At 36.6% G+C, this 23,675-nt stretch overlaps 1 protein-coding gene across 1 annotated transcript; it reads right to left on the reverse strand.

Annotated features, from left to right (window-relative positions):
• Nucleotides 1-1,973: 1,973 nt before the first annotated feature.
• On the reverse strand, nt 1,974-21,705 carry LOC113089541 (E3 ubiquitin/ISG15 ligase TRIM25-like). The gene is made up of 13 exons (XM_026256037.1): nt 21,395-21,705; nt 15,671-16,230; nt 15,420-15,515; nt 11,909-12,076; nt 11,691-11,829; nt 11,429-11,595; nt 9,555-9,645; nt 9,337-9,447; nt 8,126-8,184; nt 5,974-6,031; nt 3,183-3,313; nt 2,272-2,322; nt 1,974-2,175 (listed from the first exon to the last, which is right to left on the reverse strand). The coding sequence occupies exons 2-12, from the start codon at nt 16,226-16,228 to the stop codon at nt 2,278-2,280; spliced, it is 1,623 nt and encodes a 540-aa protein (XP_026111822.1). The 5' UTR covers nt 16,229-16,230; nt 21,395-21,705; the 3' UTR covers nt 1,974-2,175; nt 2,272-2,277.
• Between the last annotated feature and the right edge of the window lie 1,970 nt (nt 21,706-23,675).

The following is a 23,675-nucleotide window of genomic DNA, read 5'->3' on the forward strand; positions in this document are numbered from 1 at the left end:
ATTCTATGCTTAAATTCACATGTGACTTTATTGTTTTTTAGCAGCTTTGACTGAAAAGTACAACAAAACGAAGTTTAACATCATCATGGATTCCAGAATCGAGCACACAGTTATATATATATACACACACACACATTTCATTTTTCAATTAAATTTTCACTTTATTTTTGTACTGCACCTTTGATGACCATCATATTCCACTCTGGTTTCTCAATGACAGCTTCTCGAATCTGTTTATATTCTAGATTTTATGACGGTCATAAGAATGAAAGTTGAAGGCCATGTTAAGATTTTTTTTTTTTTTTTTTTTTTTTTTTTTTTGGTTAGTGAACCCGTTCAACTCACCAAATATGATGTGTGAAGATACAGATATGAAGTCTTTAATATCTGACTGAATATAGTTGATCAATGCGCTAAAAAACTGAACCCAGATTCCAACACTCACCTTGTTTTTATAATTATTTTTTATATGTGTTTGTTTTAAATGTACCTCATCTTTTCCCAATGCCACAAAGTTATCCTACATAATGAAATGATAAAAAAAAAATATTAATTTTAATTTTGGCAGCCCTCCTGCAATATGCTCACGGCCCACCAGGGGCGCTGCATTAGCTTTATCGGATGCCACAGTTACACTTTTTCGATACAGTATTTTAATTCTGCTGTTATTTTAATGATTTCAAGGATGGCAATGTTCCTTCACAAAAATAAATAAATAAATAAATAATTCAAGTGGAAACATATAATTATCCTGTAAGGCATTCAGTACCAATCATAAGAGTTTCAATCTTTTGTTAACAAATACATTCATGTCCTGCCAATAATAACTATTTAGGAACAGGACTCCACAATGTTTACATGCAATGCCTCCAATGCAAAAGTTGATGAATTAACTTCATCCTAAGCAGGTTTTTACATTTTAGTTTTGCCAGCTCATTCATATTAACTTGTATCTAACAACCTTAAAGAGGCATGCATTTAAGTTCAAAGTCATCAAAAGTCAAAAAGAAAAATAATAAAAAAAATTAAATAAAGTGCTAGACATCTAGAAAAATAGTTATCCTTTGATCATGTGCCAATTGTGGAGTTTCAGCTTCCTCAATCACACTATCTCTACCTTCAGGACATTAACCCAGAGATCCACAGGGGTCGAGAGCTCAGGTCATGTGCTCTGAATCACTCTGTGAAGCTTGCAGAAGCAAGGAAATGTTCTACTTTGACAACACCATGTCAACATTCTCATCATGCAGGTTTATCTTCATTCATTACACTTAACTTATAACAATGTTTTCTAAAAAACTAATGTGCAACTCATTTAAAATAAGAACTTTTAAAAATCAATGCGGCTGCTTTGTGTCCAAAGGGATAACACTTAATAATAATTTTCATTAATAAATCCTTAACAAACATTATCTAATGTTTAACTAATCATTCACATATCTAGAAATATTAGATTATGTGCTTGTTAAATCTTAACTAATTATCTTATTAAACATTACCAAAAGATTAACAGATCATTATTTAATGTACATTTAAATGCTTAAAAAATGTCATAAAACTATCATTTCATATAATCATGCATTTAAATTTTTTGTAAATTATTATTACATATTTAAAAAAAAAAAAAAAAAAATATCAAAACAATGCAATATAATCCCCGTATCCCCGTATCACACCTCAACAGCAGCAAGTGTTGTGCATCAGCACAAGCTTTTAATCATTGTATAACATCTGTTAAAATCATTTGTAGATTTTCAAGATGTGCAAGTTTTATAACATTTGTTGGCATTTTAATTTACCTGAAATGTTAATCATTAGGTAATGTTTAATAAATGTATTAGTAAACATTAACAAGAACATTATTTCACATTCCTAGATATGTGAATATATTTGAACTAATGATCCGTTAATCATTACATAATGTTTGTTAATGATTTATTAATGAAAGTTATTATAAAGTGTTACCTGATAAATGTTTAAAGTTTTATTTATTCAAGCAGTGTAATTCAATTTACTTTTCCAAATTTTCAGCTATCAACTGCCAGAACACAACTGACAATGAGCATTCATCAAGAACTATAAAAAGACAGGAATGTTTAGGAATTTCCCAGAATTAAGTTTTTTTTTTTTTTTACTGCATCCCTCTTGGTGAAGACAGGGCCAAAGAGAACCATTCTGAAAAGGAAAAAAAAAATTAAAAGATCAGAAAAAAAGTATTTCTTCAATAGTCAAAAAGTGTTAAAGACAAACTCCTCTAACTTCTCCTCTCACCTTGTGTTAGACGGTCTGATGAGCCTTCAGCACCGCTACCGCTTCATCCACCTGGAATACAAATATATTTCTATATATAGAATATTAACCTCTGTGCATCAATAAAAAAAAAAAAAACATATATATATATATATATATATATATATATATATATATATATATATATATATATACATAGGTTCATAGAGGACAAAAATGTCCATGTCCAAAAAACTGTCATGACAATTTGAAGCTTGGTAGTACAAACTTATGTTTGGTCTAATTTAAAATAAGACCCTTGGCAGATTATTGTTGAACTAAAAAAAAAAAAAAAAAGGTAAGAAAACGTTAGAGAGGTTTAAGTTAATGAAAATTATTCATGAGCAATTTTTATATACAAACCACACTCTGACATCCATATTCACCCACACTATTATAACTGCATAATTCATCCAACTGGTTCTAAAATACAGCAGAAAACAGGAATATTTTTATTTATAAGCCAAACCTGAGAAAATGGCACCATCTGGTAAATAATAATAAAAAAAAAAAACGAAAAAAAAAAGCCTTGCCTACAGATTGAAAGCCTATTAACTATTATTTAAATGGGTTACAATGAGGAATTTTTTTGTCCTCATATTAAGGTCCTGAAAGGAACTATTTTTGTACCTAGTGTAAAACAGATTTATTAAAGGAAATGAAGATGAAGATTAAATCAATTTCAATAAAAATACACACCTGTGCCAAAATGTATGAAGTTGACATTAACACAAGCAAAATGATCAATAAACTAAACTGACAAAAATGCCCATAAGGTCACACAAAGGTTAAAACGCATTCATGACATTTCATTATCACTAAAAAGCGGTGAGATCACATCACCGCTATCAGGAACACCCAATAACAAAACCAAGCATCCCATGATGACCGACCTTTGACCTCAGAGACTCCGTAGACTCCAGCATGTGCAGCAGCTCAGAGTTGTCCATCTCCAAAAGCATTCCGGTGATCTTTCCAGCCAGACTGGGATGCATGTCCTGGATGAGCGGGAACAGACGGTCACCTGTCGCAGAAGAGAGCATGTATGAGATATCCCACTGGAATTCTATTGACTTTTATAATTGACATACATTACATTAAAATATGCAACTGACATTTTAAAAATACACGTAAAATGCAAATATATGTATACTATACATAAAAACAAAAATGAGAATTTAAAATCCCATTTTGGTGTGTGTGTGTGTGTGTGTGTGTGTGTGTGTGTATATATATATATATATATATATATATATATATATATATATATATATATATATATATATATATATATATACTCATTTACATCCTTCTCTTCACTCTCTGAGGCAGAAGTCTCAAAACTCATCCTTTCTAATCATCCTACTACTTGCCCGCTTGATCCTATTCCATCTCATCTTCTTCAAGCCATTTCTCCTCCAGTTATACCTGCACTCACTCACATCATCAACACTTCCCTTCACAATGGTGTTTTCCCCTCATCATTTAGACAGGCACGTATAAATCCACTACTTAAGAAAATCAACCTCATCTCTTTTAGATAACTACAGACCAGTTTCTCTTCTTCCTTTCATTGCAAAAACACTTGAAAGAGCTGTGTTCAAACAAGTCTCTGCATTTCTCACACACAACAATCTCCTTGACAGCAACCAATCTGGCTTCAGAAGTGGACATTCAACTGAGACGGCCTTGCTCTCAGTTGTTGAAGCTCTAAGACTGGCAAGAGCAGAATCCAAATCTTCAGTACTTATCCTGCTTGATCTGTCCGCTGCTTTTGACACGGTTAATCACCAGATCCTCCTATTAACACTACTGGCAAAGGGCATCTCAGGAACCACACTTCAATGGTTTGAGTCTTACCTATCAGATAGGTCCTTCAAAGTATTTTGGAGAGGTGAGGTGTCCAAGTCACAACATCTGACTACTGGGGTGCCTCAGGGCTCAGTTCTTGGACCACTTCTCTTCTCTGTCTACATGGCATCATTAGGTTCTGTCATTCAGAAACATGGCTTTTCATACCACTGCTATGCTGATGACACTCAACTCTACCTCTCATTCTTTCCTGATGATCCGACGGTAACTGCTCGCATCTCAGTTTGTCTAACTGCATTTCTTCCTGGATGATGGACCATCACCTTCAACTCAACCTTGCCAAGACAGAACTGCTTGTGATTCCAGCAAACCCATCGTTCCATCACAATTTCACCATACAGTTAGGCACATCAACCATAACTCCTTCAAAAACAGCCAGAAGCCTTGGAGTTATTATTGATGATCAGTTGACTTTCTCAGACCACATTGCTAAAACTGTCCGATCCTGCAGATTTGCTTTATTCAATATGAGGAAGCCCTTTCTTTGGGAACATGCTGCACAACTCCTTGTTCAAGCTCTTGTACTGTCCAGGCTGGACTATTGTAATGCTCTCTTGGCAGGTCTTCCAGCCAATTCTATCAAACCTTTACAATTAATCCATAATGAGGCAGCAACATTAATTTTTAATGAGCCGAAAAGAATACACGTCACACCTCTGTTTATCAATTTGCACTGGCTTCCAATAGCTGCTCACATAAAATTCAAGGCATTGATGTTTGCCTACAAAACTACCACTGGCTCGGCAACCATTTACCTAAATTCATTATTTCAGAATTATGTGCCTCTAGAAGCTTGCGTTCTGCAAGTGAACGTCACTTGATTGTGCCATCCCAAAGAAGCACAAAGTCACTTTCACGGACTTTTAAATTAAATGTTCCCTCCTGGTGGAATGACCTGCCCAACTCAATCCGAGCAGCTGAGTCCTTAGCCATCTTCAAGAATCGGCTTAAAACACATCTCTTACATCTTTATTTGACCCTCTAACTTTAACACTCACTATTCTAATTCTATTCTTAAAAAAATCTAACTACCTTTCTAATCTTTTTGTATTCTATTTTTCTTTTCATTTATTATGCAATTATATATATATATATATATATATATATATATGTGTGTGTGTGTGTGTGTGTGTGTAAAGACCTCTAACTAGCTTGCTCTATTCTTTTTTTATTTTATCTGTTTTCTTTTTATTTATTATATTATTTAAAATCCCATGAAACGTGTACTGTGTTAACCTAACTGAGACTTGTTATAGCACTTATATATCATTGCTCTTTTTGTTGTTTTTGATTGCTTCTACTGTCTTCATCTGTAAGTCGCTTTGGATAAAAGCTATTGCTAAATTAATGAATGTAAATGTAAATGTAAATATATATATATACCTGGATTTAATGTGCAATTTCTAATTTCAAAATTCAAATGGTTAAGTACTTGAAATATAATTATTATACAATTATTATTGTTACTATTACATAACTTTATTATATTTTAAATGATTAAAAAAAAACATTGCTGACAAATGAGTAGAACCTAGTGGTTTAAAGGATGATAATGAAAATTGGTAAAGACTTACAATGATAATTAGTATTTTTAGTGCTGCACTGTGATCCTTAAATAGAGACTTTTAATGACATCTAATGATTCTAAATATGCCTGACAAGATTTTTTTATATATTAACTATAACACAGTCTTCTGTAAATTACATTAAAAACATATGATGTCTTATTTTTTGCTCAGAAAAAATAAAATGAAACGGGACACATTCTAATAAATGAAAAAAAGCAAAACAGGAACAAGAGGATAAACTTACCCAACATCTGCTTCTGTTCTTGTGGAGGGACGGCAGCCAACATGGACGCCGTCAGAGGCTGACAAATACATAGACATTAAGAAACACTTTTTTTTTTTGCAAGATACACAAGCAAACAGTCACTCTGTGACGTCTGGGGCAAAAAGCAAGTACAATTTTGAAAACTCCTCTTCACTTACACATTGTTTCAGAGCAGCTTGACAGTAAATCATGATGGTAATATTTATGTTAATAAATTCTTCTTCAAAATCACATCTTGCAACAACATAATCAAGCAGTTGAGATTTGCTACATAGAATTAAACATTGCTTTATGCATACACTGAAGTTGCAGAGCTATATATCCAGCTGTATAAAAAGAGCTGGGTAAGTTATATTTTGTGACAAAAATAAATTCCGACAGTTGAGACTTACTACATAGGTTGTGCGATATTATCGGACCGATATCGGAATCAGCCGATAATGGTTCTAAATGTAAATATCGGCATCAGCCCGATATGAAAAATTATACCGAAAAGAATACAATAACTCACATGTGCTCAGGGTGTGCTAGTGATTAGATCACGTCAGCTGTGAGGCTCATTCTTGAAGCAAAGTTTTGTCTGAATGATAATAAGATTCATTGTTTTGGATCCCTGCTTTTAAAAGGAGAAACGCTGTTGGCCTACTAATAAAATGAAAGTAAAATACACAAATAAGATTTAGACTGTGTTTCTGATTAAATAAAGTAGTAATTCATGTCATAAAATCATGAGAATGGTTTCATTTAAAGTTCAGAAGCTATAGCTTACATAAAAAAAAAAAAACATATAATAATTGTATTTATACTGATTTATTCATTATCAGTACATCAGTATGAACATTATCACTATTAGCATGTGTAATATGTTATATTTTTAAACAAATTATGAGCTCTAATAGGTTTTCAGAATTGTTGCTACTTTTTTGCTTTGCTTTAAAATAAAATGTTAAGGTTACTACTGCATCTTTCTGAAAAGAATTTAAATAAATAAATGCTGCTCTTGATATATAGTTTATTTCTAGTTAAAATAACTTCATTATTGTTTATTTAACTCTGACAAATAAGCTCTTGTGAAAAACGAACCAGAATTAAAGGGGTCATATGATGCAATTTCAAGTTTTTCTTTCTCTTTGGAGTGTTACAAGCTGTTCGTGCATAGATAAGATCCCTAAAGTTGCAAAGACTAAAGTCTCAAATCCAAAGAGATATTCTTTATAAAATGAAGACTCGTCCAAGCCCTCCTAAAATGCCTCGTTTAAACCTGGCTCCACACGTCTATGTCACTGTTTAGAAATATTTGCATAACACCACCCAAATGTTCATGCAAAGAAAGGAGTAAAATTGATTCTTGCTGTATTATTGTTGCTGCCGCCACCGCCATGTCATGGAGACGCTGTGTGTTTCATTGTGAAAGCAGAACTACTTTGTTTGGCCTTCCAAAAGAGGACACAACTAGTAATCAATGGTTAAGTTGTATTTACAACACTGTTCCAGAACAGTTCAACCCAAATATTTGAGTGTGTGCAGCGCATTTTACGAAGAACTGTTTCCTGAAACCAGGAGAGTTGCAGACTCCAGGTGTGTAATTATACCAAAGCCAATAGAAAGCAAGCCTGCAACCATTAGCCAAAAAAGCATAATGCTAAAGCTAACATTTCCGGTCTGGCAGTACGTGGGAAAGGAGACCAGAAGCAGCTTTTTTTTTTAGATGGATGTCAATGGAGGAGAGGCTTCACAACGCTGAATATATAGCTTTTTAGAGGAAACGGCTATTACTTAATGAATCGAAAGCCTATCTGCTAATCATCAAATGATTTCCACTAAACAATATGTTTATATTGAACTATTTTTAGAGTTAACCATGTAAAACTAAATAGTTTGATAAGAGAAGTCACTGACTTTTTGTGGCAGGTGGGATTCACCTTACAAAATTCTCATTCACTCTTATGGTCACAGTAAGAGGCATTTGAGGCAACTAATATTCAATGACGTCAAGGCTGTAATGTGATTAGTTATTAAGGCTCACGTGACCCGAGTTAGCCGTTACGCTTTCTCCATTATTAAGTAACACAGAGCCTCTCATCTCCTGATACTAAGACAATCTCTGTTTGTACTGAGGCACTCCTCTCACCTGAGCCGTTCCTGTGGCTGCACCTGTGGTGGTGGGACGAGGGCCCATGGCCTGAGACACTGAGGGAAACACAGAGCACAATCTGGATCAGTGAACACACACACACACCGGGCCTCGTTCTGAAACCTGCATAAATTCAGATTAATTTGCACGTAAAACAGGCCTTCGTGAAAAATATTCTCTGGGTTCACAAATGCTTTGTAAACATCAGATCTAATGGTTAAACGTGTATGTTAATGAATTACAGTCATTAGTAAATAGGGCGCTTGTGCACACTCATTCACTATTAGCATAATCCCCACCTATGAATTACAGCTATGCATATTGTGTGTCGAGGAATGCCGTGGAATATTCTGGTCTACTTTCTTAGGTTTGGCTCAAGTAAATTGCAAAAAAAGACTAACAGGCCAGGCCATATGCCTAACAATAAATATTCAATAACTAATGAGGACAATGGAAGCAATCAAAATCAACAAAAGAGTATGCAAGTGCTATAGCAAGTCTCAGCCTAATGCAGTACATGTAGCAAGGTTTTAATATAATATAATATAAAAACCTTGCTACATGTACTGCATTAGGCTGAGACTTGTTATAGCACTTGCATACTCTTTTGTTGATTTTGATTCAAAATTCTGTGTCATCAGTTTGCCAAAAAGAACATGGAACATTTTGTAGGCTGTACATTTCTTTTGTACAAACTGACATTTTGAAAATATCATGAATATCAATTCATGAAATATTAAATTCATGAATTCAAAGGTTTACGTCTGAACGGCTTTACGAACTATTTACAAAATGTAATGTGTTTCATGAATGAGGCCCATTGTGTGCAGAGATGCAAACAGGTAAGTGGGGAAAAAGGTGAGAACATTGCAACTGTAATAGAATAGATTGTAAAAGTAATTTTTCACATACACACAAAAAATAACACATTGTTGCAACATTTGACAAAAATCAAGATTGAATATAAGTATTTGGTCAAAATACCATTTTATAAAAGATAACATTAGCAGCTGCCAAGGAATAATCAGTCTAACTTTTTACAATACAAATAAGACCAATCTAACTTTTCATATTAAAAGGTTATGACCAGTCTTAAAAAAATAAATAAAAACACTTTATCTTTGGATCTAAGCAAATTTCATAGGTGACCTTTTTCGATCACAAAAGTGAGTGGTTACTGAAAGGTGAGTCAAAGGTTCAAGGCTCACCCATGCCCTGGGGCGTGATCACCCGTGGCACCTGTAAGGCAGGACGCATGCCGCTGAAGGTTTGCAGACGGGGCTGCGAGGGCCTGATGGAATTGGGCATGGCCTGCATATCTGGAACGGAGATGAGAAACAGAGCAGTCAAATGAAGAGTTTTGGTGGTCTTTGCAAGTGTGTGAGCAGATGTGGGCGGGGCTATAGGTGTCTGGGCGGAGACTCATACTGAGGTTGGACACCCCGAGTGGCCCAGCGAGGACTGGGTCGGACCTGGTTGATCTGACTGGGGGTATAGTAAGCAGCATGATTCTGAGCCTGTCAATCAAACAAAGAGAGAGAAACACAACCTGTTACGAGTAAAATGTAAATTGTGTAATGTAAACTGCAGGTTTTATGAAGGCCAATTTACATTACATTTAGTCATTTAGCAGATGGTTTTATCCAAAACGACTTAAAATTGAGGGCAATGGAAGCAATCAAAACCAACAAAAGAGCAATTAAAAGGGTCATATGATGCTGCAAAAAGAACATTATTTTATGTATTGAATGAGCTCTGTGCAATGTCTGAACTGATTGCACTATATTTTCACTTTTTTTTTGTATTTTATTTTATGTAAAATCATTTTCTAACTGTTTTAAATTCATTTTAAATAAGTACATTTTTTAATAATTTTAAAATTGCTTGTTTTATTCTTGTTATTATTTTTCTTCATTATTATTTTACTTTCTTTTATGTAAAGCACTTTGAATTACCATTGTGTACGAAATGTGCTATATAAATAAACATTATTTTCCAAATACTGTACATCATTGTGTTTCCTCTATACCTTCTGAAATGCATTGATTTTTAACCCTCTCAAGGCAGGTGTTGCAGATTTGCAACAGTAAAGTAACTAAAAACCTTATTACTCCAGATACATATTTTATGAATCTGGAGTACTGAAAACTTTACTATAGGTTACTAAATTTACTAAGTTACTAAAACTTAATTTGAGCCTGAGAGGGTTAAACAGCTTACAAAAACAAGTGCAACTGTGTGTAACACAGCTCTAAGTGAATGAAAACATCCTGCAAAGTTTTAAATCTGAAAGTGCACCGTGTATAGTTATTGTCTCTCAAAAGAAAGAGGCGACTCTGAATCATTGAACTGAGTCATTTTTAAAACAAATCCCAGGCCGTTCCATGTTGACGTCAACATGAAGCATTAGCATATTGCCCATTGAGCTAATCGTTTGGGAGTCGTTGAGCAAGTACGGAAAAAAGAATGCATGTTATAAGACAATGAAAGTGTTTTTTGACCTTGCATGCATGTCAACCTGTTGTTGTGGACTTAAAAAAGCAAGATCTGAACCTTTCATTACCCACAATAAGGACACTTGGCATCTAATCTTTTCCAAGAAGTTTAACCTGATTTTTACATTTTATGGGCATTTTTACCTGTATAATGCCATTTTTTTCTAAAAGTGTCCATTACCTTATGAGTCAAATTCTTACATTTATTCAGTGAATTAGAATAATAAGACATTTGGGCTGTTACCCAGCAATGAAATCAACACAGAAGCTGCATCTGAAGTTGCGTTTAGATGTACACACTGTTTAATACAAGATATGACTGAATTTAGCCTGCAATCACTAATGTGTTAATAACGTTTTGCTATATTAAACATAAAAAGTTGAATACAGATTGTTTTAAATGTCACTGTTTTAAAAAATGATGTTCCTTTTCATGTTTTATTCATCAAAGAATCCTAAAAAAATTAAGATAAATACAGGTTCCAAACAAATATGAAGCAGCATATAACAATGTTTTCTGAAGGATCATTTGACACTGAAGACTGCAGTCATGATGCTGAAAATTCAGCTTTGATCACAGGAATAAATTACTATTTATAACATATTAAAATATAAACCATTATTTTAAATTGCAACAATATTACACACACAATATTACAGTTTTTGTTCTATTTTTAATCAAATAAATGCAGCCTGGATGAGCAAAGAAACCTCTTTAAAAACATTCAAAATCTTACTGATCCCAAACTTTTGATCAGTAGTGTATATCACAAACCCCTACTGAGTGGTGTGAAAGAGGTTTGACCTGTGGAATATGGAAGTATCTGGATGGTGGCGCTGGCTGGTAGTACTTGAAAACTGGGTTGGGCACGGATTTGACGCTGACCATGCTCTGCATGTGCTGGCTGGTGAGATTTGCCTGACAGCTCATTGTACCTGCATACTGCTGTATCGACTTTAGCTCTGTAGAGACTAATGACAATAAAACATCATCAGATCTTAAGCTTATATTTAAGAATTGAGTACAATATCATGTTTCTATCGAATCAGTGAGTGTAATGATGTACCAGTTAGTGTGAGTTTCTCATCTATAGTGTCCTTCAGTTGAGTCAGATCTCTCCTCAGAGTCTCCAGACTCTCATCAGTCTTCATACTGATCTCAGGCCAGTTCCTGGTGTTTCTAGAGCTGCACAGGGATGAGTTAATCTACAGCAGGAGAGAGGAGAAATCCTTCAGCGTGCCATATCCTGCATTATCATTGATTAGAGAGAGCATGTTGACTGACCTGTAGCAAGTGGAGGTGATCTTCAGTGTGTGAGAGCTGCTCCAACTCAGTGTTTCTCATCTTTAGCTCAGTGATCTCCTGCTCCATCTCTTCAATCAGCTCTTGCTCCTGTTTCTCTGCTGCATTTTGCTGCTCCTTCATCATCTCCAGCAGTTCAGTATAAAATCTCTGAGGAAAAGAAATGTGTCACTATTAACGTCACTATCAATATTTATCCCTCAACTGAAGTATAAACTTTATATCACCTCAGTATGATAGGTGCAAGATGGCAGAAGGAACATTAATTTTGCTCTTGCTGTATTTTGTATGATTTCTGTTCAAATATATTTTCAATTGTTTACAAATGCATATGGAATTGACATTCAACTTGACCACAGTCTGAATATTTTTGGATATTCTGAGCTGACAGAACTTTTCCTCTTACACACCAGAAGGCTCTAATGATGGGAATGATATTATCTGGAAAGGTAATAAATGGACTTTATTATTCTAATACGGTTGTTTTAGTGAGCTTAGTTTACCAAACAGATTTGTAATTATGGTATATTCTGTAAACCCATTCTTTTTTCCCATATATTTGTTTTCCTTTACTTTGTAAATTATTGGGTTTATATGGTGTTTATCTGTTTTTTTATGGCTCCTGTGGACCATCAGCTACTTGATTCAGTTCACCCAGCTTCCCCCCAAGTTCAGGGGCATTTGGTTCACTTCAGTTAAGGCTGTCGATGCCTTCTTGCATGTGGGAATCGCAGTCCTGTTGGCAAAGGATTCTATAGAGTTGGTCCCTCCAGCCGATTTAATAGCCCTTACTTCATTGTGCCCGATTAAAGCAGTGGGTTACGACCGACCTTGGATCTGCAAGTATTAAACTATGTGCTTTACAAGCTAATGTTCAAGATGTTGACACAAAACTTCGGGTGCATCCGTACCCAAGATTGGTTCGCAGCGATTGACCTGAAGGATGCGTACATTCATGTCTCAATACTACCATGGTGCAGTCCATTCCTGAGGTTTGCCTTCCAGGTTCGGTCATGTCAGTACAAGGTCCTGCCCTTCGGGCTGTCCCTGTTGCCTCGTATATTCACCAAAGTGGTGGAGGCAGCCCATGTTCTTTTAAGACAATGGGGTGTGCATTCTCAACTATGATGAGTGGCTCATACTCACACAGTCTCGCTATCAGTTGTGTACCTGTTGGGTCTCACCCTTGCCCGCCTTCAGCTCGTGGTCAGATGCCTCGTTTTTTTGGGCAAGAGTGCCCCTGAAATAGGTATCCAGGCATGCTGTGGTATGTACGGATGCCTTGGCAACCAGCTGGTGGGCCATGTATAATGGGCACACAGTCTCAGGGGTTTGGATGAGTCCCCAACTGCATTGGCTTATAAATTGCCTCAAGTTGCTAGCAGTACGCCTTGCCGTGAGCTGCCTCAGATGGCACCTTTGGGGGAGGGAGGTTCTGGTCCACATTGACAACACTGTGACCATTGCGTATATCAACCGGCAAGGTCGCATGTCGCAACTTGCCCGCCACCTCCTCTTGTGGAATCAGAAGCATCTGAGTCTGTGTCATGCCATCCACATCCCGGGAGTGTTAAATCGGCCCAATGTTCCTACCACTCCCTTTAGGGAGCCAAGTGGTGAACCTGCAAGTGCTGCCCTTTGAGGAGGCAGACCGAGCCATAGCTTTGCTCTGTCCTGTGCGTGCATTGCGACAGTATGTGGATAGAACTCAGAACTTCAGGACCTTAGAACAACTCTTTTTCTGTTATGGTGGACAGCGGAACAGGAAAGCGGTCTCAAAGCAGAGGATGGCCCACTGTATAGTGAATGCCATCACCTTGGCCTGCGAAGCACAAGGTGTGCCCTGCCTTCTCAGGCTGTGTGCTCACTCCACCTGGGGTGTTGCATCATCCTGGGTGCTGGTTCATGGTGCCTCATTAGCAGACATTTGTAGAGCTGTGGGATGGGCGACTCCTAACACATATGCTAGGTTCTCCTGTGTTGTCACCTCAAATGGTTAGTGGCACTGAGAGGCCTGGTTCAGAGTCGGCTTGAGGAGTCCTGGATGCCTAGTTCTCCAGAGAGTCCCTTGACAAGGCAGACCCTGTCGAGTCCTCCAGCACTCCAGTGGCAAGATGTGACAGAGCATCTAACATCAAGCCTTTCAGCCATTGAATTCCTGAAATCTGTTTTGAGGTTAGGGCCCATAAGAGTGACCCGGTTAGGATCCCATATATGTATTTCCACTGTTCAGTTACTAGGGCCGTGTTTCCCCTGGAAGACCATGTTCTGCCATCTCTAAATGATGCTTCCATGAGCAATCTCAGAGACTTTCATGTGCATTTGGGCCCCTCTGGGTTAATCCACATGAGTAAATCTCAATTAAGCCCCTCTGGGTGGAGGTGACTCCACAGTGTGTCCTCTTCCAAATGGAAGGGCACACTTTCCCAGTGTTATCCAAGTATTACTATTGGGTTGCGAGGAACAACCTTCTCTCTGTAGAGCCCAGTCCTATCGTCTGCCTTATAGGATGGATCAGGATGCTTACACAGGACACCTTGGGGGAGGCAGCATGTGTGGCGTGTTGGTAGGGATCCCAATTCGTTGGTCATCACAGATGTGGCGTCGAGACTGGCCGACTGAAAGGGAATGTCTCGGCTAGATATGTAACCCTCATTCCATGAAGGAGGGAATGGAGACTTCACGTCCTGTCGCCACAGTTGATGTACCACTGCTGATCTGCCGGCTCACCGGCTCGGCTCCTCAGCAAAACATAAATTAATGCAGTGTATCTGCTGCCTCTTACACTCACGAGGTGATGAGGGCAGCTGGATGCAATAAACGCATGCCAATGTGCATTTGCTCATTTAGTTTAATCTGGTGGATTGGGCACTCTGGCTAGAACCGAAGTGACATCTCCATTCCCTCGTTCAGGGAATGAGATGATCTTTAGAAGAACCTGGTAAGAGCTTCCAGCTCACGTAATAAACTCATGAAGAATCTTCATTCTCTACATGCATCTGGATCACTGATTTTAAACAATGCCAGTCTTTGTTCTTTTCTTACTCTCTCCTTACTTTTTGCTGTTGTGTATGTATGTGTTTTGCTTAGTTTAGTAGTATGTTAGTAATAGTATTGTTTATTATTGTGTTTGCTGCTCACAATTCGAATGTTGATCTTGCTTCATGCTACAGTAAGTTACTGCTAGCACTGTGTACAGTAGGAAAGCTATTCTTTCTTGGTCAGAAAGAGAACCTTCCCTAGAGTTGATAAAGGATTATACTGTCTGCCCTGTGGATGAACAAACTAAATAATTGTAACATTAATTCTGCTATAGTTAATTCTGAAAGCCGTTATAATTAATTGTACACATTTCCCCTTTAATAATAATTTACTGCAAAGCACAGACAAGCTGAGTGACACAAACAGTGAAAAATCTGGACTTTATATAAGGACACTTGTAAAGATGCAACTAAATTATGTATAACATGTAATTTTAATTATTTAAACTTACTTTTCTGACTTCTGCTGAGTGTTTGATGTCTTGAATTTTCTTGATTCTGTTCAGGATCATCTGCTGCACGTCTTTCTGTGTCTTCATCAGTTCAGTCTATAGAGAGAACAACACAGACAGATTTATCATAACACAGATTTACTGTCTTCTGAGGAAATGTACAATGTTTTAAAAATTAAATCTTTCACAAGATGAAAAAATATTCTTCATGATATGAGCCTTATAAAATCAGTTTTGTTAGTAACTTTTACCTTCTTCTCTTCACTGTCCTCTTCTATAGCAACAGTGTTGTGATTCTTGTGGTCTGTCACAGTGCAGATTGAACACACACATGTCTGATCATCTCTGCAGAACAGATCCAGAGGTCTCTCATGTTTCTGACATATATAATCCTCCATATTACTTACAGGATCCATCAGTTTGTGTTTCTTCAAACCTGCCACTCTCAAATGACGCTCCAGGTGAGTTTCACAGTAAGAGCTCTGACACACCAGACACGACTTCAGCGCTTTCAGCTTTCTTTCCTCACAGATGTCACACAGAACTTCAGTTGTTTTCAAAGTCTCAGGACTTTTCTTTTTATAGTGATCTACAAGCTCTCGGAGTGTGGTATTAATCTTGAGATCAGGTCTTTGCTTGAATGCTTCTTTACAGTATGGACAGCTGCAGGTCTGACTGTTGTCCCAGCACTTATTCAGACAGATCTTGCAGAAGTTGTGTCCACATGGAGTCGTGACTGGATCAGTGAACACGTCCAGACATATAGAGCACTGAATCTCCTCAGACAGTGAACTCATGGAGGATGACATTGCTGGAAAGAGACATTATTTAGGATTAGTGTGAACTCCTTCAATACTGTTTATGAAGTGTGGTGTGCCACCAACAATCTGGAACTAAACACCAAGAAGACAAAGGAGATCATTGTGGACTTCAGGCGGACTAGGAGTCATGCACACACTCCCATCTACATCAATGGAGCTGTAGTGGAGTGTGTGTCGAGTTTCAAGTTCCTTGGCATCCACATCTCTGATGACCTCACCTGGTCCCATAACACCTCCAACCTGTTCAAAAAGGCACAGCAGCGCCTTTACTTCTTATGGAGCCTTAAGAAAGTTCACCTGAGTCCCAGGATCCTTGTGGAATTCTACTGCTGTACCATTGAGAGCATACTCACAAACTGCATCTCAGTATGGTACAGCAATTGCTCTGCATCTGACTGCAAAGAACTCCAGTGGGTGGTGAAAACTGCTCAATGGATCACCGGCACCCAGTTAACTTTGAAAACATTTATCACAAGCGCTGCCTGGGCAGGGTAAGTAACATCATCAAGGATGCCTCTCACCCTAGCCATGGACTTTTAGCCCTCCTTCCATCCGGCAGGCGTTACAGGAGCCTACACTCTTGCACTAGTAGGCTCAGGAAGAGCTTCTTCCACTGAGGCTGTGACACTTCTGAACTCCATACCACCAATCTAACCTGCCATACTCTGATCATTACTGTATATATGATTCTGTAAATCATAACTTCACTTACTCTGCACTTATATGTATATAAAACACTATATTCTTGCACTTCTGGTTAGATGCTAACTGCATTTCATTAGCTCTGTAATTGTACATAATGACAATAAAGTTGAATCTAATCTAATCTAATCTAAATATATAATAGAGCAAAGATACAAATAAAATAAACAGTGCTTTTCATGTTTTTTAGGTAGGTCTAACACTAGGTTTTAGGTACAGAAATTGAATAAAGAAATCAAATGTAACATAACAACATTGCATATTTTACTTTGTAAATTAAAGACTAATTACAAAAGTTAAAAGCAGTGAGTGATTTTCTTGTTGCTGCTGTTTGATTAACACTAAGAAAGTGTTGTCACTTTAAGAGAACGCACTGATCAGTACACTGATAGCATATGTTTGCCCGACTGTGTCTGCTAGGATACTCACCAAGTCCGGCATTTTAACATAATTTTTGTGTGAATCTGTCCATTAAAAAATAATACTATAAAGAGAACTTAATATTTGCTTGTGTTCTGAGATGCAGTTTCACTTGCTTTGGATAAGCGCACACGCATATCTTCTCACTGCACATGCAAGTTCATGTCTTCTGGCTCTTTAACATTTAAACTGGCAAGGCTTAAATGAGTTTAGTTTAAACAAATTAGCAATGTGTGTTGTTCAGGTCTCACCTGCGTTATCAACACGTGATGACGGCATCAATGATAGTTATTCCAAAGTGATTGGTTTGTCCACATATATTTATTTTTCATCTTGTTGTAATGTATTGGGAAGCCAGAATTTGTATTCATCAACAGAAACATGCATTAGCAGAACTCTAACCAACCATATTAAATATGCATTGTCAAATTTAAATTTGAACCACAGTCCTAGTGCAAGCTAAAGCGTGTGTGGAGAATGGTACGATTTGATATTTTACAGAGAACAGTTACACCACTAACACGCACATCATAATGTTTTAGGAAACCATATAATGACATAAAATATTTTAATTAGATTGAATTTGTATTTAACCTGATCACGTTCAATAAAAAATACATTTTAAGTTAAAGTATAACACTGCATTTCTACGATTGTTCACACAAAACACAAATTATGCAAACAAAGAATGTCCCAGGTTACGCATTTAACAATGGTTCCCTGATAATAGGGAACGAGATGCTGCATCCTTTAGAGGGCTCTAGGCGAACGCCTCCAACATGACTTGTGTCTGAAGCATGAATAAAATAACGACAGTACCCAGCTAACATTTTTCATGTTCTGGGAATGTTTTTAGTGGCAAATTTTATTTTAGATCCCAGAATGTTCTTTTAAAAGGTAGGATAACATTCCTCAAAAACATTCTAAAAATGTGTATTGATAACATTGTTAGAACATTATCCTCTAACATCTTCCCATCATACTGGATGGGGCTCAGAAGTCAAATGTTGGTTGAAAGTGAAAACCCAACCTTTGTTTGATGTCAAACTCCAGCGTAAATAACTTCAAAAACAGAATTACCAGTTTCACTTATTATAAACAAGATTGACTATTTCTGTCATGAATATAAAACAGTTCTTATACAGATTAACAGAGGTTGATCGTTTATTGAAAATAATTTAGTTTGACGTCACCATTATGGTGATCAGTGCATAGGCAGTATGACTCTTTTCAATGTTACTTTTTGTTTATCTGCTGTAAGTATAATTGTTACAGTGAAAAAGGTGAGAATTTAAAAACATCATCAGGTGATGTGGGTTACTTGCTGATGTTAAAAATTTGTCATGTAACAATCTGTTAAACTGGTTTTATCTGGAGTATAGTCTATGCTATTAATTTACTGCAAGTGACTATAGCAAATGTGTTGCAACACATAGGATCCTGCAGATTTATATCATATATATTTTTGTCTATTCTTTTTAAATGACTTTTTTCATGAACCTCTTTGTAACCCAGAATGCTTAGCTACACATAGACTTCAAGAATTACTGTATGAATCTCAAAAATGCTGACATGCTTCATGCCACAATGCATTCTGGGTGCCATGGATGAGTTTTGTATGATGTACCCAGAATACATTGCTGCATGAAGCATGTCACCATTGTTGAGAGTCATTCACTGAATCTTGATGTTTGTGTGACAAAGACAGAAAAAAAAAATGTCTCAAATTCTTGAAATTATCTGCTTTAAATTTAGCTGGGTCTCAGGCTGTTGACCCATTGAGTCACTTTAATAAATAATACCAACTAACACCATACATTAGACTGGTTGAAACCATGTAACCAGACCACATATGTGGTGATGTCTTATCCATCAGCAAGCAATCAGCATCATCCACATGTCCTCTTGCTGTTTTTGCCACAATAAAACATACAGCAGCTAAAGATCAACACTGCCAAGTCAAGTGTCAAATTACACAACTAAAGCCAACACTTACCACCATTAGGGTGACATTAAATCAAACTATTACTTTGAAACAGACATCAACATCTAAACCTCTGCTTAAATCTTACTTAGTATGTTAGGGGATAATGTTCTAATAATGTTATTAATAAAAAAATTTAGAATGTTTTTAGAGAACGTTATCCTATCTTTTGAGAGAATGTTCTGGGAACAAAAATAAAACTACCTGCTAAAAACATTGTTAGAACAATGGTAATGTTCTTATGATCTATTTTCTATTTTTAGAAAAAAAAAAAATTCTAGCTGGGTGAACTTGACATTTGCTGGTGGAAGCCTATGACGTAAGCAAATGAGCGATTATAAAGGGCGGGTATAAAGGGCACCTGTAGAATACTTTTTTTTTTTTTGTCTGAGGAGATGCAAGCAGGAATGGCTGAAGCATGGCAATGGGACGCAGCGTCTCATTCCCTATTCTCAGGGAACCATGGTTACATGCATATCCTTTTTGAAAGGGAACTCCATGCTGCATCCTCTAGAGCAGGGATCCTCAAATCTGGACCTCGAGATCCACTTTCCTGCAGAGTTTAGCTCCAACCCTAATCAAACACACCTGAGCATGCTAATCAATGCCAAATAATGTCTTTGGGATCATTAGAGAATCCCAGACAGGTGAGGTTGATCAGGGTTGGAGCTAAACACTGCAGTGCATTGGACCTCCAGGGCAAGATTTGAGGAAGGGGGCTCTAGAGGGTGCTAGGGTAACGTTATACCAATGGGGCCATGCTGAGGTATGAGTGCCCAGTTAACAGTTTCCCCAAGTCAAGACTCAAGCAACAGCATCCCTGCTAGCGAAAATGCTAGGCTTTATGGGCATGCTCAAGCTCCAGTCATCTTAGACTAACTCACCCACCAGAGTATGAAACTGAGTGAAGGTCTGAGCATAATGACTCCCTAAGTGAGAGAACACCTAGCTACACTCAATTCCAGAAGCAGATAGTGAGGCTCAAAAGCAAGAGCCTGTAAACTCATATTACTTCCAAAGACGGAAGTCTGAAAAGTGAAGGCTTCAGCAGGATGACTCTCTTAAAACAAGAGGAAGCCTAACAACTCTAAACCCTATAAGAGAAACTCTTAAAAGTGGAGAACTCAGCATGACGACTCTCTAGAACGAGAGGAGACCTGACTACACTCAGCGCAAGGGACAGTTAGGATCCTACATACCAATTAAAACTGTCTAAGCTGAGCTCTGGAGAGCAGAGGTTTTAACAGGATGACTCTCTTAGACTAGAGGAAACCTAACCACACTCAATTCTAGTTTGAGATTTTAAGAGTGTAGGCTTCAGCATAACGACTCTCTAAACTAAACTTTAAACTTAACTTAAATCAGAAAAGAACAAATATATATTGGTTCACATTTAACTCTTCTTTTGTATGTTAATTTATAAGTGTTTGGGCTGTTTATTAGGATTTTGTTAAAAATGTCCATCCATGGCCATTAAAAACATATATTGCAATAATACATGAAACGTTTGTGTTCAGTTTTTCATCAAGTCATTTACTTCCTGTTTCTTTATGTATTTATATCGCATGACAAAATGACAGAAACACCAAACTTTGTTCAATCAAATGACATACTGTTAATATAATTCTGATATCACTTCAGAGCAGTAAACAACTAAAGTATCTGAGTATTTGACACTCTTAACCCCATTTTCAGCATGGATACAGAAATGACATACCCAAAATAAAAAAGTTTCTGCTCATGATTCTTTATGACTAGATACATAATCAATGTATGTTCACAAAGCTGACACTTCAAAGTTTACTATTCAGGAATATGATTTATTATTTTGTACTCCTGACATAAATTACTAAATAACTGTCACTGCAACAATGTTTTATCAAAACATCGGTCAAATATTGAAGCTAGAGTCTTTAAACTTTCAACTGATGCACAGTTTCAACCTGCTTCTGTTCAACTCATTCAATTCTGACATAAACCATATTAAACCAGATCACTGCTATTAGAAACCTGTTCAGGACAATCTCTCTTATATTTCTATCACTTACCTGTGAGTATCAGATGTGTTCACAAGGGTCTCTGAACGACTCAATATTCTGTTGTTTAAAGAGTTTGATGTTTTCAGATGTTCATGTTGTTGTTGATCAAGTTAGTTTCACTTTCACTTTCTCTGAGTCTCTCACTGAGCTACAGTGATGTCAGAGCTCCTCCTGTAGTCACGCATTTACATTCATCCCTGTATTTGGCCTGTTTGTATGTTTCTGTCAGCTCAATCAGAAGAGATTTCAGCAGACTTGATTATTTAGCAACATTTGTGAAGAGTTTCCATGTAAATCTAGCATAAAAACTGCTCTATTGTCAACACTGAACACAGCGCTCTGCTGCCTCTGGTGGCGCTGCTGTGCATTACATGCTGCATAATACACTTACACTGTACTATCAAATATAATGTAAACACATATAATTGCTGAGAAAAAAACACATTTGTGCAGGCTTGAGAATACATTATTACAGAATGATCTCAATTCACCGCACATGTGCAAATATACATACCTTAAAGAATATATATTCACCATAAAGTGTTGCATTTACACAGAAATGAAACTGATTTTAACTGTCCCCTAATGGACACAGAGAGTACAGCATGACACACACAACCGGTGAAGCTTCATGATGATGAGTAAAATATCTTATTTAAATATTAGTTCAGAATAAAGCACAGACACATGTGATTTAACAGAACTATAATGATAAGAGATTGATTAAAGCTGTTGCACTGTACCTGATGGACCGTTATGCTGGTTTTAGAGTAATCTGGAACACATTCACATTTGCAGTCCCTCCAGTTCACCCCCAGAGGTCATTATTGTCTTTCCACCCTCTCTCCACATACTCATGCATGTGACAGTATATAACTATAATAGTGTATGTTAATATTATACAGTAGATTATTTAGCAAAACAATATCCCTTTTGATGAGAAGAGATTTATTCCCATTTACTTATTTTCATATATATTTATTTTTTTATTTACATTTTAACACTTTTATATTCCCTTAATTTCTATGCTAACTTCACACACACACACACACACACACACACATATATATATAGTATATTTCTGTACTATACAGATGTAGCTACTTTTCATGCGCACAAACATTCACACCCACACACAGAAAACACACTGAATGAAATGTGAATTGTTAAAGTAATAGTATTTCCTTGTAAAACACAATACAATAAAACAATGATTTACAGTGCTTTACTGAGTTGGGAATGATGGCAATAAAGCAGGTGGACAAGGAATGGTGAGTTTTTCTTCCTGTTCCTTATATGTATGTATTTATTTACTTAGATTTATTTAAAATATCTAGCAGAGCTGGAATGTGCATGTTTAAGACAGAGAGAAATGTGAGAGGAAAGCGATCAGAGTGTCATTGTAAGTGAGAGCATTAAAAGTGTAATAACAGTTTAAGGATATAATCCATCATGCTGGAGACAGACAGACGGAGACTGAGATCTCTTTCTCAGGTCATCATTTTGTGTTGATTAGATGATAAATGCCCATTCATTAATATTAGTGGATGAAAGCTGGGATGATTTATTGCTGCTGGGTCTGAGATGTGAGTTTGTTGGTCACTCAAGCGTTACACTGAGGATTGTGTGTGTTTGTGTCGGGTCGTGCCACATGAACAATGATGATAAACCTGAATGCACCCCGAAGACAAAACAGCTCAATAAATATCTTCTGTCATGATTACTATTGGTATGATTGAGGGTAAGTCTTTACATAAATGTCACATAAAATAAATGTCCTTCTACACTGTAAAAAATATTCATATATCAGTGGTGAAAAAGATATTGGGATTAATGACAAAATCAAATCACATTTGGTCTAGAATCATGATCCGGACCTTCTATTGATTTCTTTTGTTCATTTTGTTGTGACAATATTTCCTTGCGTAGTGAAAAAAATGGTAAACTAAAAATGGTGAAACCTTAATTAACTGGATTTATTCAAGTAAAAAAAAAAAAAAAAAAACCTCACCTAAACAATATTTATATATTTATTAAAACGGAAAACACCTGCTCTTTGGTTCATGGATGCAGGAAATTACTCACACACACTCTTTGTGCATTTTTACTTTCTCAAAAAAACCTCATTCTGTATGATTTATAAGCGTTTTGAAAAATGGGGACATGGGTTATGTCCTCATAAGTCACCCTTCTCCTGTGTCATACCCATGTCATTATACAGAGTTGTGTCCTGATATGACACACACACACACACACACACACACACACAACAGCAGGAATTAAAAGTGTA

The sequence above is a fragment of the Carassius auratus genome, chromosome 6 (assembly GCF_003368295.1).
Source record: "Carassius auratus strain Wakin chromosome 6, ASM336829v1, whole genome shotgun sequence".
NCBI lineage: Eukaryota > Metazoa > Chordata > Actinopteri > Cypriniformes > Cyprinidae > Carassius > Carassius auratus.

What these genes read in the sequence shown, in the direction of transcription:
- LOC113089541 (XM_026256037.1), bottom strand. Translation starts at nt 16,228, where the DNA reads ATGTCATCCTCCATGAGTTCACTGTCTGAGGAGATTCAGTGCTCTATA. An exon ending in ATCACCTCCACTTGCTACAG is followed by an intron (nt 11,830 to 11,908) that starts GTCAGTCAACAT and finishes CTCCTGCTGTAG; the next exon opens with ATTAACTCATCCCTGTGCAG. An exon ending in AGAACAGAAGCAGATGTTGG is followed by an intron (nt 3,314 to 5,973) that starts GTAAGTTTATCC and finishes CTTCTGCGACAG; the next exon opens with GTGACCGTCTGTTCCCGCTC.